The sequence below is a fragment of the Elephantulus edwardii genome, unplaced genomic scaffold, assembly GCF_000299155.1.
Source record: "Elephantulus edwardii isolate Elephantulus edwardi_28Jun2011 unplaced genomic scaffold, EleEdw1.0 scaffold00009, whole genome shotgun sequence".
In the NCBI taxonomy this organism is placed as follows: domain Eukaryota; kingdom Metazoa; phylum Chordata; class Mammalia; order Macroscelidea; family Macroscelididae; genus Elephantulus; species Elephantulus edwardii.
In genome coordinates this window covers 5,681,981-5,700,356 of record NW_006399759.1, presented here as the reverse complement: position 1 = coordinate 5,700,356, position 18,376 = coordinate 5,681,981, and the positions used below count along the sequence as shown (strand labels likewise).

The 18,376-nt window shown below is 40.2% G+C and overlaps 1 protein-coding gene across 1 annotated transcript in view; it reads right to left on the bottom strand.

The window, feature by feature from the left end:
* The window catches only part of IFT172 (intraflagellar transport 172 homolog (Chlamydomonas)), a 73,554-nt gene that overhangs the window by 23,106 nt on the left and 32,072 nt on the right, over positions 1–18,376 (bottom strand). The window contains exons 15-18 of the mRNA XM_006880580.1: positions 7,393–7,505; positions 6,297–6,464; positions 3,272–3,408; positions 2,971–3,078 (exon numbers count right to left, since the gene is read on the bottom strand). Coding sequence (XP_006880642.1) covers positions 2,971–3,078; positions 3,272–3,408; positions 6,297–6,464; positions 7,393–7,505 — 526 coding nt within the window. The remainder of the gene's footprint in view (positions 1–2,970; positions 3,079–3,271; positions 3,409–6,296; positions 6,465–7,392; positions 7,506–18,376) is intronic.

Sequence of the window (18,376 nt, the reverse complement as noted above, 5' to 3'; positions counted from 1 at the left end):
TGTTCTGAGGACTTTTTCCTGGTTCAAGTATAGGTTTCTCATGAACACAATCAGGTGTTCTAGGATTCCCATTCTTCTCAAGATCAGATATAATTTGTTGTGATCCACACAGTCAAATGCCTCTGCATAGTCAATAAAACAGACATTTCTCTGGTACTATTTTATTTCAGCCAAGATCCATCTGACTTTGGCGATAATGTCTTTACTGCTACAGTCTATTCTAAACCCAGCTTTTATTTCTGGTAGTTCTTTGTCGATACAGTGTTCTAATAGTTTTTGGATAATCTTTAGTAGGATTTTTCTTGTGTGTGGTATTGGTGATGCTGTTGTTGGTGGTGACTACCATCGAGTCAAATACAACTCATAGCGACTTCATAAACAAATGTCCTAGTATCTTTCTATAACTATAGTCGTTTCTCCAAGTTCATAGTTTCCAGAGGCATGTGGTTTAGGAAGTGGATGCCATTCCTGCTTCCAAACCTGTTTTATAACTGGGAGTTCAACCAAACACTGTCAAACCATTATGGCATTTAACACTCCAGTGGCACAAGGCTCAGCATCACAGCAAACCCAGATTACTTCAGTATAGCAAAGTAACAAAGAGTGATGTACAAAGTAGAAGAATGTTCCTCCAAAATATAACACTAATCTCACTTAGCAGTGGTTGTTATCAAGTCGAATACGACTCATGTATGAACAAAAACCCTGAGCTCTGTTCTATAATTAACATAATTTCTTTATGTTGATAGAGTTTATGGAGTTTATAGAGTTTCCAGAGGCATCTGGTTTAGGAAGTGGATGCCATTCCTGCTTCCAAACCTGAATCAGTCTGGAAGCTCCTCCAAACACTATCCATGATGGGTAACCATTATGGTATTTGACACAACTATGGCACAGTGTTCATCACAGCAACTCCAAGTTATTCAGTACAGCCAATAGATGACTGCTGTTACCACTTAAAGAATGTTCATCCTAACACCGGGCACATTTAAAACACCTCCAACAAATGCTATTAACTATGATAAACCAAGTATTCCCTCCGCCCTTGGGTCCTTGTTGACTAAAACAGACAAGCAAATGTCCAGCCAGCTGGTTGGCACCCGCTTGTGGATATTAGTGATGCAGTTCAATAATTTTCACAATCTATCGGATAACCCTTTTTTTTTGGAATTAAATAAATACAGATTTTTCCAGTTAGTTGGCCAGGAAGTTGTCCTCCAGATTTCTTGGCCCAACCTGGTGAGCACATCCAGGGCAGCATCTGTTTGTTGAAATACGTCAATTGGTGTTCTATAAATTCCTGGGGACTTGTTTGTTTTTTTTCCTTAATTCTTTCATAGCCGCTTGAATTTCCTCCTTCAGAACATATACATAGATGCATGGGTTGAATGGCATGCTGTCAGAATTTTTTAAGGAGCACCAGATTAAAAATGGGAAAGCAATGATAATAAAAGATACACTTTTATGGGAAGCCAAATTTCATACTAAATATTTGTAATAAACTGAATGCTATTATCAGGATGTGAGGGAGGCATGGTACAAGCTGGAATTCACCCTGAAGCATTAAGGCAATCCTTAAGTGTTTACAGGGGTAGACACTAAGACAATCTTTAAGCATTTTCAGGATTCTTGCATTGTATTTGCTAGCCCCTCCCTTCCTGAGCACAGCAGACGTTTTTCAATAGAAAGAGCTTAGCTTCATTTGCATTGAATTCTCTTGGTGATTTGCTCCCTGGCAATTTTCAATAAAGATACAGGGAAGCTAAAGTTCAGTTGTTAGAGAACTGTTCACCTCCGCTTTACCTCTTACATTCTTGGTGTTCTGTCTTGTTATTAATTATTCTTAATATACTTTATCCTTGGTCTGCAACATTTTTTTTTTTAGAATAAACACCTTTAATACATGTGCTAAAATGGGAGGGAGATTTATTTGCCTTTCTGTGCCTTGATTTTCCTCAGGGAGAATTCCAGCTCCTTGCCCTCTAGCACATAACCATCTGCACGGCCACACTGGCCTGGCCAGGAAGCAATACATGCAAGAAGCTTGCCCTGTTGGAAATGCTCCCCTAGAAGACTGCTGATTTTTGCATTCTTTTTCCTTTCATCGTTATTTTTTCTGAGTTCTCTTTGATCGCTTTTTGTTTAAAATCTCTTCCTCCTCAGGAGTCAGCTTAGCCCCCTTCTTGAGACCCAGGGGTAGCGCATAGTGGGACTCATACCACTGGCGGTATGGTGTACTGTCAATGAGCACGATGCAGTTCTTCACCAGGGTCTTGGTTCGGACCAGTTCATTATTGGAGGCGTTGTAGACAACATCAATTATCCTTGTTTTGCGAGTACAACATTCAGAGCCCCAGGAGAAGTTCCCCACATCCTATCTTAGGGCACGGTACTTCTTGTTGCCTCCTGTTACACGAACTGTGTGTATACGTCGGGGGGGGGGGGGGGGGGGGCAATCTTAGTGTTGGCAGCCGGGCGTCCCAGCTCATACTTCCACTTCTTGTGGTAGGGCTTTCTCTTGCCCCCGGTCTTGCGGCACTTGTGCCAGTTGTCCAGGGAGATGCCCATCACTCCACGCTGCCTGGAAAGAGCTGCAACATATTTTTTTTTCTTGTTGTGTACCTCCACTTTACCTGTTTTCTCTTACATTCTTGGCATTCTGTAGTGTTATTATTTATTAATATACTTTATCCTTGGTCTGCAATATATTTTTTTTTCTTGTTGTGTACCATCAAATTGGATCTGACTGGTACAGGAGGACACTGCCCCTCAGCGGAGTATCTGGTGGATAAGATACACTTTTATAACTTAGGATAGGAGGACTCTTGGAACAGTTCTGTGGAAGAATTGACATGACATCTGTAGGAAGGAAAGCAGGTCCTTAACACTGCTTGGGAGCAACCTACAGGCAAGATATCTTTGTGATCATCTTGCGCTGCCTGACACTATATTTCTACATGAATACCTCACCTCTCAGCAATGTGGAGTTGCTTTGCCTCTAATGCCAGTTTGCTCAAAGTTTTCCACATTGCCTCTGTTTCGGGAGTCATTTCCAGAGTCTCCAAGAAGGTTGTTGCCCTGAAAAGTGAAAGAAATAAAGCACAAGAAATGAGTGTAGGGTTAGACGGATGCAGAAATACTGTGAAGGCACATGAGGAAGGGAGGGGACTTTCATGAAATATGGCCATTTGTAGAAACCATTCCAGGCCCTCCTCTCTTACAACTAGACTCTCCCACACACCTTCCCCTGTCTTGGTTAGGCACTCCTCACCGGGTATAGTTGCCATCATCAATGGCTGTTCCAAACTCAATAAGGCCCTCATCCAGCGTGTAGGCAACTGTGGTCAAGCCTTCCGTCACCATCACTTCGGTCCTTCCCCCAGCACGCTCCAGACCGACTACATCACCCTGTAAAATGTCATTCCCCGGACCCACCCCAACTCTAAGTTAGTGATTTCACTGGATCAACTGCAGGCAAGACCTGCCTCACTCACCCCCAGAGCACTGCCATGATGAGAGAATTAAGTAACCCTGGCTTTCTCCATATTTTAGGACATTTTATGTCTCAAGTAGACAAAATACCTTATTTATGGAAATAGACCTTAGGTTAGAGTATATTTCCAGCTGTGATAGCACCAATGCCTAGAGTCATGTTGACAAAGTACGGCATCCACATCACACACTGCACTCTTCTTTTAAGAATACAATTCAATCCCAGGACATACTTTCTTAATGCAGTGAGGCTTACCTAAAGAAGGATCTTCCCTATCCTTAGGTATCCTTCTCCCTCAAGAAAAAACAACCTATTTTGAGCATTTTTTATAGGCATTAACAAAAGATTATAACTAAAATGTTTGGCAAAGACAAAGAAGAGTTAATCAAAGTTATACACTTTAAAGGTCTTTGTATTGTTTGAGAAGAGTTAGATGCTGATTAACTTTAGAGTTTGCTAATATAAGCATAAAGGTAACTATATAGAAATAAAAAGCAAAAACAAAATAAAATGCATAACCTCCAACGAGGAAGAAAACAATTTTTTTTTAAAAAAGGAAGGAACTATACCCACAAATATATACAGATTTGAGAGGATATTTCTACATATTATGCTGTAAATATATTCAAGAATATAGTAGAACACACAGCGTGCAAAGCTATGATGATTTCTTTGGCCATAATCAAATACCTTAAGGGGATGAGTCACTGGACCTGGGGGCTCATGAATAAGCTAAGGTGACCTTTTAGTCAATTGGCATGTTAGTCAACAAAGACTCTATGTCCTACTTTGTTATATAGCAACAGGAATCTTAAAAGCTTCTGAGTATTGATCTTAAGTGCAAGTAGCCATTGGTCTCTTCCATCCAGAGCAAAGAATGAGAAAAAAAAAAATCAAAGTTACATGGAAACAATTAGTTCTAAAAATAAAAAAGACCTCAGCCTCCACAACTCTGAGACAGGAAGAACTAGATGGTGCCTGGCTCCCTCTGCTAACTGTTCTGAGAGGGAGGAAAAGTAGGAAGTCCTGGAAACAGTGGAAGAAAAATATAGAAGATAACTCAAAGTATTAAAAATTTTAAAAAGACCAGGTGTACTGGTATGATAAAGGCTGATCAAGGTGGAACTTCCGAGACTATGACCTTTAGTCACCCTTCAAGGTTGGAACTGAACTCACTCCATGGCTCAATTTTCAGTCAAACAACATACAGCCCTAAAAAATAAACAGTAACACGAGGGAAGTATGTACTCCCTGGGACCAATCATATGAAATCAAAAGAATTTGCCCAAAGACAAAGCTCAGAAGGTAGGAAGGAATAGGAAAGAAGAACGAATGGAAGTCTTGGGAAGAATGCTGTTACACTGTTGGGACAATAGTGTCACAAATAGAATGGGTACATAGTGTGGAATGACAAACTAATGAGCTGTAAGCTTTCACTCAAATAACAAGATTTTTAAAAAGGAGGCGGAGAAGTACCAATTTCAGTCTAAAAATGAAGTAATGAAACAGAAAAAAGGAACTACCAAAATGGATAAAAGTACTGGGAAATTTAATACACAGTAAGAGGATGTGGTCAGTGCAGTACCACTAAAGAAAGGGAAGACACAGACAACAGACAAAGAAAGAAGGATGAATAGAAACCAGAATTACGGAGAGAGTGGGAAAAACGTAGTTACATTGTGGATCTCAAAATATAATAGTATAGAACAAAATGTATGGGAATTAAAAATTAATTTGCTTTATAAACTTCCACTCAAAACCACAGTAAGACAAAAAGAAAATACCAAATGCTTTACTCATCTCTATACGGCTCACCCTAGCCTGGTCAGGGGCTTCTCTTCTCTGCTGCCCCAGGCTTTTGTTGTTGTTGTTGTTATGTGCCATCAAGTCGCTTGCAACTCACAGTGACCCTATGTACAACAGCTCTAAACCCTGCTCTGTCCTGTGGCAATCTCATAGTCTCCGACACAGTCATCCCGATTGCCCCAGTCACTGAAATCAATCCACCTCATAGAGGGCCTTCCCCTCCTGCGCCTGCCCTCCACCCTCCCAAGCATGATGTCCTTCTTCAAGGACCGGTCCCTCCTTTCAACATGACCAAAGTATGTCAGACGAAATCTCAGAATCCTTGCCTCCAGGGAGCGGTCCAGTTTAACCCTTTCCAGGATGAATCTGTTTGTTTTGTTAGCACTCCATGGTACCCTCAGCACTCTTCTCCAACACCAAAGCTCAAAAGCATCAATTCTCCTTCTATCCTCCCTGGTCACTGTCCAGCTCTCTGATGTATAACAAGTGATTGCAAAGACCATGGCCTGTACCAGACACTCCTTAGTCTCCAGAGACACACAGTTGCTCGTCAGTACTTTAGAGAAGTCCCTAACAATAAAGGATTCTAATTCTACATGATTAAGTATGCGTGATGTGGTGGTGGAGCAGGAAAAGGGGTGTGATCTGAAATTTGTTAAGAGGAGCTCTGTGGAACTTATAAAAGAGAGTAAAAAGATGATATAGATTCCCCTCTCTGGGATCTAGCATCAAAGGACCTTTGTATTACAATTTGAGAATTCCCAGGGCCATTATAACTAAGACTTGTACTCCAAAGGTCTAATGTAATGTTAGCAATCTGAGCAAGAATGGTTCTAGAGACAGTCTAGTATGGAAGTGGAGGTCTAAGTCACCGGTCAACTCCATCGAGGAAATTATGGCTGGTGAGCCGGGAAAACCCAGCAACCTTTTGAGCCTATGCAGGGGTCTAGTTTAGACAGCCTGACACCCTATCTGAGGTCCCCTGATATCAATATACCCTGATAGAAGACATGGTGACTCTCTCAGGCGCCTCAATGTTGTACCACACACAGAGGTGGTTTCGGTTCTGGGCCACAAGCACATCACTTCCTGGGACCCACTGCACGTAGGAGCAGAAGTTGAGGATCATTGTCTTGGAGCAGCTTTCAATATCATATAGGTGCAACTGAAGAAAGAAGCAGCAGGGAACACCATTAGGAGATATTGGAGGTTGTCTTCTGATTTAAACCACATTCTTACTGGTGAATTGTGGTGAGCTAATCTGTCAAGGTGTATTCAAAGTGGACACTCTTGAAGTATATGTTGAGTTGGCATGTCCTCTGGTCAATTAAGAGAGAACCCAAAGAACATAGATTAGGAATTTTAAATGAGCTGCAGGCCAGATTTTCACTCTTAGAATGACTCTGGGCCAAAGGGACCAGCCTGGACCACAAAAGTACAGGACATTGCCGTTGTTATGTGCAGTTGAGTCATCTGCAACTCACAGAGACCCTCTGCACAATTGCTCTGAAGCCTGCATTATCCTGAGCCAATCTCACTGCCTCTGGCACACCTGCCCTCATTACCTTAGTTACTGTGTCAATCCATGGAGAAAAATAGTGAAATGTCTGATGTGGTTTTCAACGAAATGAAAAAAAAAATCACCAACTTATCTCTTTGCCCTAGATGATTAACTCTTTGGTGATACCCTACTATATATAAGGAGCACTGCCTAATGCTGGGAGGAAGAAGCCCTGTCCTTAAGGCAGCTTCAGTGGTAGCAGAGCAGTGTCGCTGGGGTGTGGAGCAGTAAGCATAAGTAAATATATGGAGGAGGAATACAAGAGGTTGAGGCTTCAAGAGTGCACAAACTTATGAACAATAAGAAAGAAACTCACTTCTAATCTTCCTTTTTTACTCTAGTACCAAACAAACAATGTGCAAATTCAAGGGTAACATATCAAAAGTATAGAGCTGATGCTGATTCTTCTGTAACTTACCTATGCTAATGCCTTAGCTCCAAGAAAGTATGTCCTTATGATCTCTAGTAGTGGCTTTTGGAACACACCCTCTATGCACCAGCGAATGACTGAGACTCTAATAACTCTACTCACACGAAGTTTCCGGTCTCTGAAGAGGAGCTTGTGTCCAGTCTCGTTAAGTTCCAGCCAATCCACACGGCTCTCATGGTTGATGGTGCCAATGTTGTAGCCACCAACCAAATCCACTGCAGAGTAAAAACATACAGGGTTTAGAAGAGAGATTCTACATAATCCTATACAGGGTGTGAGGTACCTTACAAAAGTCCCGCCCTACAGTTAGTTATATGTTGGACTCTGAGAATGGTGCATCATATGAAAAACATGTAAGAGTGAAAGAAAAAAATATACCACAAAATTAAAATGCTTAAAAAATGGCCAGACTTACTAGACTGATTCAGTCTAGAGAAACCCCTGAGAATAAAATTTTAAACTGCATTAACTTTTAAAGTGAACTGAAACTACCCCTTTGATCACCTTTCAGCTAAGTAACATTTTCGAATTATCGCCTCTAAGTATTGTACTATTTTAAGAAAAGAAATTCAACCTATGTAAGACTAAACAGTCAATATTTATCCTAAAGCATGAGGAGGTGGGCAGGAAAACTAGGTTAATTGAAATAGAACAAATATAATGTAAATAATGTAAACACTGACACATTATGAAAAATATAAACTATGTTACTGAACAGTATATCTGTTTAAAAGAAACCTACTTTTCTTTGTAAACTTTTACCAAAATACAATGTATATATGATATACATACACACACACAATTATGTGTGTACAGGGAGCGCTGGTGGCCTAATGCTAAGGAGCTGCACTCCCAACCCAAAGGCACATAGTTCAAATCTACCAGCTGCTCCATGGGAGAAAGATGGGGAATCTCCTCCTGAGCCATTTACTGCCTCTGAAAATCCACTGATGGGTTAGTTATGAGTCAGTTCCAACTCAACAGCACACAACATATTATAAATACATGAGTCTCGGTGGCACTGTTGTTGCTGTACCACTGAGTCGGAACCAACCCAATGAAAACCCCTCCAGTGGGTTTTCAGAGGCTGGTAATCACATGTGAAGAGATTGCCCATCCTTCTCCTGTGAGCAGGTGGTGGATTAGAACTGCATGCCTTTGGGACAGCAGTGCAGTCTCTTACCACTAGGCCACCAAAGCTCCCTATAGATACAGTAGGTCATATTTTGTCAACTAGCATTGACTACAATTCATAGCAACCCTATGAAAAATGGATCTGAATCTTGCCCAATCCTGTGCCTTCAGTGTCTCGTTCAGGGTCTTCCCCTACTTCGTAACCTTTCCAAACATTATGCCCTTTATTAAGAAATGGTTCCTCCTAAAACATGCCCTAAGTATGTGAGACAAAGTTTCACTAACCTTGCTTTCAGGTGAATGCTGAGTGCACCTTTTTCAAGACATACTTGTTTGTCCTTTTGATAGCTCATGGGTCATTAAGCACTATTCTCCAACACTACAACTCAAAGGTATTGATTCTTCTGTCATCCTTATTAATTTTTCAACTTTCAAATGCACAGCAAGTAATGGAAAGACCATGGTTTGGATCAGGTGCACCTTAATCTTTAAATTTGTTTCCCACCTCTTTGGAGAGATACCTGATAGCAGACTTTCCCACTGCAATATGTCTGTTGATTTCTTGCCTACTGATACCAAGGATGTATACTGTGGATCCAAGCAAGATGAAATCACTGAAATCTCTTTCCCTCTTCATCTATTATAATATTGCTTATTGGGTCAGTGGTGAGGATTATTTTCTTGATTTTGAGATGTAACCCATATTGAAGGCTGTAGTCTTTGATCTTTTGTAGCAAGTATTTCAAGTTCTCTTAGCTTTCTATAAACAAGGTTGTGTCATGTCATAGTGATTAAATAATTTGGATGATAACCAAAAGGTTGATGGTTCAATTCCACCAATTGCTTCAAAAAAGGAAGAGGAAGCACTCTTCTTCCATAAAGATTTACAGCCTTGGAAACTCTAAGATCAGTTCTACTCTGTGCTAAAGGGTTATTGTGAGTTGGAATTAACTCAATGCAGTGGGTTTGGAAAATACACTGTATATTTATGTCAAGAGGATATATCCATACTCACTGTCTTCCTGTCAGTTTCAACTCACAGCAAACCTCCACCGGACTTCTGAGGTTGTAAACTGCAACAAGAGGACATTGTCCATCCTCCTGTATGGATTCCATCCTCAGGTATTGGAATGTGCTATGTACTACCCAACCAGACCTCCCTTCAGAGCATATTATAAGGGAATGCAAATACATGCTAGAAAGCTGAAGATGATGGATCTCTTCTAGAATTTCAGAAGTTTTGTTTAACTTTGCAGTTAAAAGGTCTACACTCACCAAGAAATTGCATTCCTTTCTGGAACTCTTGGAATTACTTTGGAACAAACAGAACTATTCTGTCATTCTTCCTTTTAGGTGTCCCTGAGTCAACTACAATTCATATGACCCTATGAACAAAAGATTGCAACCGTGTGCTGTCTTGTGCCATACTCATGATCTGTCAGGCTCAAATCTATCCTTTTAGTCACTGGGTCAATTCATCTCATTGAGGGTCTTCTTCATTTTTGCTGACCCTACTTTTCTAAGTATAATATTTCCTCCTAATTGTCACATCCTGACAACATCTCCAAAGTATGTGAGATGAAACTTTGCCCATCCTTGCCTCTAAAGAACCCTGGGTGCACTTCCTCCAAGACGTATTTTGGTGGTCCACAGGATATTCAATATTCTCCTTCTATACCACAATCAAAGGTGTCAATTATTCTTTGATCTTCATTATTTTTGGGCCCATTCAAAAGCATAGGAAGCAACTGAAAACCTCATGGTTTGGGCTAGGTTCACTTCAGTATTTAAATACATCTTTCAATTTCTTAACTGCTAGAACCATGTGTGTTAACTGTAGATTAAGCAAAATTAAATCCTAGACAATTTCAATGTCTTCTGCACCTATCATGATGCTGCCATTTGATCCAGTGGTGAGAATTTCTGCTTTCATGATGTTGAGACATAACCCACATTGAAGGCTGTGGTCTTCAATCTTCTTCAGCAAGTGTTTCAAGTCCTCTTCACTGTCAGTAGTTAAGGTTGTCATCTGCTTAACAAAGACTTGTTGATGAGTCTTCCTCTGCTCCGGATGCCACATTTTTTTCATTTAGTCTATTTTCTCAAATTATCTGCTTAGTGTACAGATTGACTAGGCATGGAGAAAGAATACAACCCTAACTCACACCTTTCTTGATTTTAAACCATAAAGTCTCCCCTTATTCTATTTGAACAACTTCATTTTTTTAAAAGTGTTACAGAAGTTTTATTATGACATATATTTGATTTATATTCTTTTTTATTGAGATTTTAATGAAAGATTGTAGAGAACTTGGATTTCTAGTCATTCATTTTTCTATTCATTCATGTACATTTTCCTCTCTGCCCACTCCTCCCTGTTTTCTTTGACAAGAAAAAAAATGCTTTCATTATTATACAACACGCCCCTCCCCAAGTCAGTCCACTTTACTATGCAGCAATTATTCTGGACTCTTCTACAGTCAGAGATAGATCGAACATGCAATCAAGATGCATTAATAATAATAGGTGACTGGAATGCAAAAGTTGGGAACAGAGAAAAAGGATTAGTAGTTGGAAAACATGGATTCAGTGACAGAAATGAAGCTGGAGATAGAATGATTGAATTTTGCACAATCAATGACTTATTCACTACAAATACATTTTCTAAGAAACATAAATGCAGGTTATATACATGAATTTCACCTGATGGTATGCACAGGAATCAGACTGATTACATCAGTGAAAAGAACTGCTGGAGAAGCTCACTATCAGCTGTGAAAACTTGGCCAGGTGCTGACTGTAGAACAGACCACTAATTACTCATGTGCAAGTTCAAGCTGAAGCTAAGGAAAATTAAATAAGATCCACAGGAATCAAAATATGACCTTGAGTCTATCCCACCTGAATTTCAGAACCATCTCAGGAACAAGTTTGAGGCCTTGAACACCAATGAGCGAAGACTAGAGACGAGTTGTGGGAGGATATCAAGAATATCATCCAGAAGAGTGCAAAAGGTCAATACAAAGACAGAGGAGGAAGACCAAAATGGATGTCAGAAGAGACTCTGAATATTGCACTAGAGATCTTAGAAGCCAAAGCAAAGGGAAGAATTCAAGATAATAAAGAGCTGAACAGAAGATTTCAAAAGGCAGCGCAGGAAGACAAAGTAAAATATGATGAAATGTGCAAGGAGCTGGAGTCAGAAAATCAAAAGGGCTGAACTCGCTCAGCATTTCTTAAGCTCAAGGAACTGAAGAACAAATTCAAACCTAGAGTTGTTATATGTAAAGATGCTTTGGCAGAATATTAAATGATCCAGGAAGTACTAAAGAAGATGGAAAGAGTATATAGAGACATTGTACCAAAATGAATTGGCGGGCACAGAAGAATTTCATAAAACAATATATAAGCAAGAACCTATGGTGATGAAGGAAAATGTTCAAGCTGCTTTGAAGGAATTGGCAAAAAATAAGGCCCTAGGAGTTGATTCTATATCAACTGACGTATTTCAACGAACAGATGCTACCCTAGATGTGCTCACCAAGTTGTGTCAAGAAACCTGGAGGTCAACCACTTGGCCAACTGACTGGAAGAGATCTATCTATATTTGTTCCCATTCCAAAGAAGGGTGATCCAACAAGTATGGAAACTATAGAACAATATCATTGATTTCACATACAAGCAAGATTCTGCTGAAGATTATAAAAAAATGACTGGAACAGCACATCAACAGAGAATTGTCAAAAGTGCAAGCTGGGTTTAGAAGAAGTCCGTACTAGGGATACTGTAGCTAATGTTAGATGGATCTTCGATGAAAGCAGGGAGTACCAGAGGAATGTGTTTCATTGACTATGCAAAGGCATTTGACTGTGCAGATCACAACAAACTGTGGCTGACTCTGAGAAGAAAGGCAATCCTAGAACACTTGATCAAGCTAATGTAAAACCTATACTTGGATCTGGAGGCAGTCATCAGAACAGAGCAAGGAAACACTACATGATTCAAAATTAAGAAGGGTGTATGCCAGGGATGTGTCCTAGCTCCATACCTTTTATATGCACAACAGATTATCCGGGAGGCTGGGCTGTATGAGGAGAAGTGTGGCATCAGGATTGGTGGAAGATTCATCAACAATCTGCATAATGTAGATGACACAACCCTGCTTGCTGAAACTGAGGAGGACCTGAAGCACTTGCTGCAGAAGGTCAAGGACTGCAGCCTTCAATATGGATTGAGGCTCAACATCAAAAAAACAAAGATTCTCACCACTGGGCTGACTGGCAGCATCATGATAGATGGTGAAGAGATTGAGATTGTTAACAGCTTTATTTGCTTGGCTCCACAATCAACACTCTTGGTACCAGCCACCAGAAAATGAAAAGTTGAATTGCACTGAGAAAGTCAGCTGTCAGAGACCTCTCCAAGGTACTGAAGAGCAACGATGTCAATCTAGAGACTAAGGTGTGCCTGATTAGGCCATAGTTTTGCAATTACTTGCTATGTATCAGAAAGCTATATAAGGACTAGGGATACAGAGGAACTGATGCCTTTGAGCTGTGGTGCTGGAGAAGAGTACTGAATATACCATGGACTGCTAGAAGAACAAATAAGTTTGTCATAGGGAGGGTGAGACCAGGCTACTCCTTGGAGAAGGGACATCATGCTTAGGAGGATGGAGGGACAGCACAGAAGAGGAAGACCCTCGATGAGATGGATTGACTCAGTGACTACAGTCATGGGGGTAGTTGTGTCAGAGACAGTAAGATTGGCACAGGATAGTGCAGGGCTTGGGGCTGTTGTAGATATAGGGTCATTATGAGTTGCAGGTGATTCAACAGCACATAACAAAAATACCACCACCAGCAACATGTAACTAATGGTCTGTTAGCGGTGTGATTAGCTATGAACTATGCCAACAGAACTCTCAAATTTAAAATAATGATAATTTTTTTAATTAACTCCAATGAAAGACATGTAACCCTGTGCCATTTATTAAAGCTGTTTTAATCAGACATCAATGCAATGCTGGGGGAAAAAAGATAATGGTGTCAGAATTTTATGATGAATTGATATTTCAAGACCCTATAGCAAAGTATGAATTAAAATCTCAAAGCAAAACTCCCCACTAGCGCTGGACCACTAAGTAACATTATCATAACTGGGGTAGAAATGTGAAGTTGTAAAGGATTTAATTTTATTTGGATCCACAAACAATGCCTGTGAAAGAAGTCAGGCAGTCAAATGAAATTTAAAAACTTAATGCCATTGAACACTGGGACACTGATGTGTAACAAATGCATTAATGGCTGGTTACCCAATGCAGACAGAGAGTGGGATGGAGCTCCCCGATTAAAACAAGCTTGGAAGGAGGAGTGGCATCCACTTCCGTTAATAGCTTGCCTCCGGAAAACCTATGAACCTGGAGAGAGGATGAGAGACACCCAAGTGTCAAGGACTCTCCTTCATAGGGTCGCTATGAGTCGCCTGCGACTCGATGGCACTTAACAACAACAACATAGCAAAGATAGTAACAACATTTCATTAGCTTACATTAGGAGATTATAAGCATGAAATAGAATTTTGAGAACTAGAAGCTTAAAAAAAATAAGCAAACACAGAAATTACAAGACTTAATGAAGGATTAACTATAGATTGTTTAAAAAATGAAATAAGGAAACACAAAGATGATCAGACAACAGATATAAACAACTGTGAAGATAATTTCCTAATAAGCTTGTTGTTGTCATTTTGTGCCGTTGAGTTGCCTGTGACTCATTACGACCCCATGTACAACAGCCCTAAACCCTGCTCTATCCTGTGCTAATCTCATTGTCTCCAACACAACTATCCCCATTAACCCAGTCACTGACTCAATCCATCTCATCGAGGGTCTTCCTCTCCTGCACTGTCCCTCCACCCTCCTAAGCATGACGTCCCTCTCCACGGACTGGTCCCTACTCGCAACATGTCCAAATATGTCAGCTGGAGCTTCAGAATCCTTGCCTCCAAGGAACAGCCTGGTTTAACCCTCTCCAAGACAAACTTGTCTGTTCTCTTAGCAGCCCATGGTATATTCAATATTCTTCAATGTCACAGCTTAAAGGCATCAGTTCTCCTTGTCCAGCTCTCTAATGCATAGCAAGTGATTGTAAAGACCATGGCCTGGATCAGGCGCACCAGTCCTCTGGAGAGGTCTCTGATAGCAGTATACTATAGGAAAAAAAATGGTAGACATTACAATAAAATGGACTTAATGCAAATGCTATTTTGTTTCTCAGAAGAACTGCATACACAGTTGATACTATGGGTAGCTAAGCAGTGACTCAAAGTATTTGTCCTAGGCAAGCACTCATCAGCGAACTGTAATACAGATGACATAATTTTACTTGCTGAAACTGAGGAGAGCTTGAAGCATTTGCTGCAGACAGTCAAGGACTGTAGTCTACAATACAAACTGAAGCTCAACATGAAGCAAACAAAGATTCTCACCACTGGGTCAATTGGCAGCATTATGATAGAGGATGAAGAGATTGGCTTGCTTGGCTCCACAATCAACATTCTTGGCACCAGAAGTAATGAATGAATGAAAATCTAACTTCTCTGTAAACATTCGTTAAAATCATACTTAAAATTTTATTTAAAATAAATCAAAAGATGACTTGAATTAGGGAAATCTGCTGTCAGGGACCTCTCCAGAGTGCTGAAGAGCAAGGATGTTGGTCTAGAGACTAAGGTGTGCCTGATCCAGGCCACAGTCTTTGCAATTACTTGCTATACATAAGAGTGCTGGACAATAACTAGGGATGAAAGAATTGGTGTCTTTGAGTTATTGTGCTGGAGAAGAGTACTGAAAATACAATGGACTGCTAGGAGAACAAACAGGTTCATCATAGAAATGGGGAAGCCAGGCTGCTCCTTGGAGGCAAACATTTTGAGACTCCATCTCAGAGACTTTGGTCATGTATCCGTGGAAAAGGCTATCATGCTTGGAAGGGCTGACCCTGGATGAGATGGACTGACATAATACCGGGGATAATAAGGGTAGGTGTGTCAGAGACACTGATATTGGCTCAGGATAGAGTAGGGTTCAGAACTCTAGTGCATAGGGTCACTATGAGTTGCAAGTGACTCAATGGCACATAACAACAAGAATAAGTAATTTTTTTTAAAAAAATTTTTTTTTTAATTTTTTATTATTTTGTGTGCGTGTACCGTCAAATCAGATCTGACTGGTACAGGAGGATATTGCGCCTCCTTCTCCGGCAGAGCATCTGGTGGATTCGAACCGTGTTCCTCTGGGATTGCAGTGCAGCTTGTTGCCACTAGGCCACCAGAGCTCCCCTAAGAATAAGTAATTTTTAATGTATAGTAATAACGGATGCTGTATAGGCATCTCACCAACCTGCTTAGTGTAATCCTATAATGATTACATTGTAGAACAATTTTGAAATTTTTTTAAATTTTATTTTAAATTCTTTTTGCCACTAATTTTTTTGAAATTTTATTATTCATTTTAATGAACACTTACAGAGCCTTTGGATTTCCATTCATTCACTGTTGGATTTTTCTCCCTGCCCACCCCCAACCCCCCATCCAGTTTGCTCTTCTCTTTGAAAAGAAAAACTTTTTACAATTCCCCACCCCCTCAGTCCACTCCACTTTGCAGCCTTCATTCTGCACTCCTGTCATGACAATAATAACTAATCATATATCGCTTTTAATCAGTTCACTCCCTCATCTGTTTCAGTGCCGTATACATAATTTATCCCCTTTTCCTTTTTTTTTTGTTTTATTTAAATTTACTATTAATTTAAGGAAAAATTTACAGAGACTTTGGATTTCCATTGATTCATTGTTGCACTTTCCCCCCCTCACAACCCTCCTCCCTAGTACACTACCCTCTTGGAAAAGTTAAAGACAAATTCTTTCATTGTTTTACAAACCCTCCCCCAGGTCCACTCCACCACGTAGCCTTTGCTCTAGACTCCTGTCATGACAAAAATACCTAATCACATATCCCTTTTAAACAGTTTTCTCCCTCATCTGTTTCAATGCAGTATACATTACTGAATCCATCTTTCTCAGTCTCTCCCCAACCCCGAGGTCAGTCCTGTTTTACAACAGTGGTACCATGCAGTATTTGTCCTTTTGTGACTGAGATACTTCACTCAGCATAATGGCTTCCAGGGTCACCCATTTTGAATAATATTGCATGAGTTCCTTGTTTTTCAAAGCAGCATAGTATTCCATTGTGTGAATATACCACAGCTTCTCTATCAATTCGTTTGCTGATGGGCACTAAGTTGCTTCCAACTCCTTGCTATTGTGATCAAAGCTGCAATAAACATGGGTGTGCATATATCTGCTTGGATGTCAGTTATGGTCTCTTTGGGGTATATTCCCAGTAGTGGAATTGTTGGGTCAAATGGTATCTTTATTTGCAACTTTTTTCCCCCCGTGGTGCTGAATATTTGCAACTTTTTGAGAAAGTGCCATACCACTTTCCACAGTGGTTGCACCATTTTACACTCCCACCAACAGTGAACAAGGGTTCCAGTTTCTCCACAACCTCGCCACCATTTGTTGCTTACTATTCTGTTGAATTTTGCTATTCTGTCTGGGGTGAGATGATATCTCATAGTTGTTTTTATCCCCTCTTTTTCAGTTTCCCCCCAACCTCGAAGTCCGTCCCGTTTTACAACAGTGGCACTATGCAGTATTTGTCCTTGAAAATATTTTTACTGTACTGTATTTGTAACTTACTCTTTTGTTGGACATCAAATTTTAGAGTGTTCAATAACATACAACTTTTGTACTTCTTTAGTAATTAAAATTAGTGCTAAAACTAGTAGGTCTCAAAAAAAAATTAAAAAAAAGAAAAAAAAAACTAGTATGTCTCTTTCTTCAAACATGTCACATGAGTACAAGTATATATGACGAAAAATGTGGCATTAGAGTTGGAGGAAGACTCAACAACAATCTGTATTAAGCAGACGATACAACCTTGCTTATTGAAACTGAAGAGGACTTGAAACACTTGCCAATGAAGATTAAAGACTACAGCCTTCTATATAGATTACATCATCAAAAACTCCAAAAATCTTCAGCATAAGATTTACTGGATTGGGAAAATCTGCTGTCAAGGACCTCTCTAAGATGCTAAAATGTGATAATATCAGTTTAAAGACTAGGGTGCACCTGATTAAGGCCAGGGTCTTTTCCATTACTTTCTATCCTTCTGTAAGTTGGACAATGAATAAGGATGACAGAAAAATTAACACCTTTGCATTGCTGTGCTGGAGAAGAGTACTGAATATCCCATCGACCCCCCCAAACAAAAAAACAAGTTGGTCTTGGAGGGAAGTGCAACTAAGGTGGTGAAATTTCATCTCATGTATTTTAGGGATGTTATCAGGAGGGGCTAGTCCTTGGAAAAAGATACCATGCTGGGAAAGCTGGAGGGTCACAGACAGAGAGGAAGACCCAGTGACCACAACAATAGGCCAGAGCACATCAGAGACTGTGAGGATGGTGCAAGATAGGGAAGGTTCAGATCTTTGTCCACAGGCTTACAATGAGTTATACTTGACTAAATGGCACCTAACAGCAACAACAATAACAAGAACAACAACAAATTTCTTCAGCTTATTGCTTACCCTCATTTCCTGCCTGTTTTGCATATGATGTGTTATATTATGGATCTTGTTTCTGCCTCTTGGATCTTGATGTTTCTCCTCTTCTTTGAAGCCTTCCTGAAACTACTCTCATTAAAATTAATGTACCTCCACAGTATTATGACCATCTACCATCAGCTGATGTGTTTGGAATCACAGAAGCCATGGAACTTCATATATAAGTTATTAGATGGAGGGCTGGTCATAGGGAGATAGATGTGAAGGGAGGGGGTAGAAGTGGATGGGTATCCTGGTGGATGGTGGAGCAGGGAAATAAG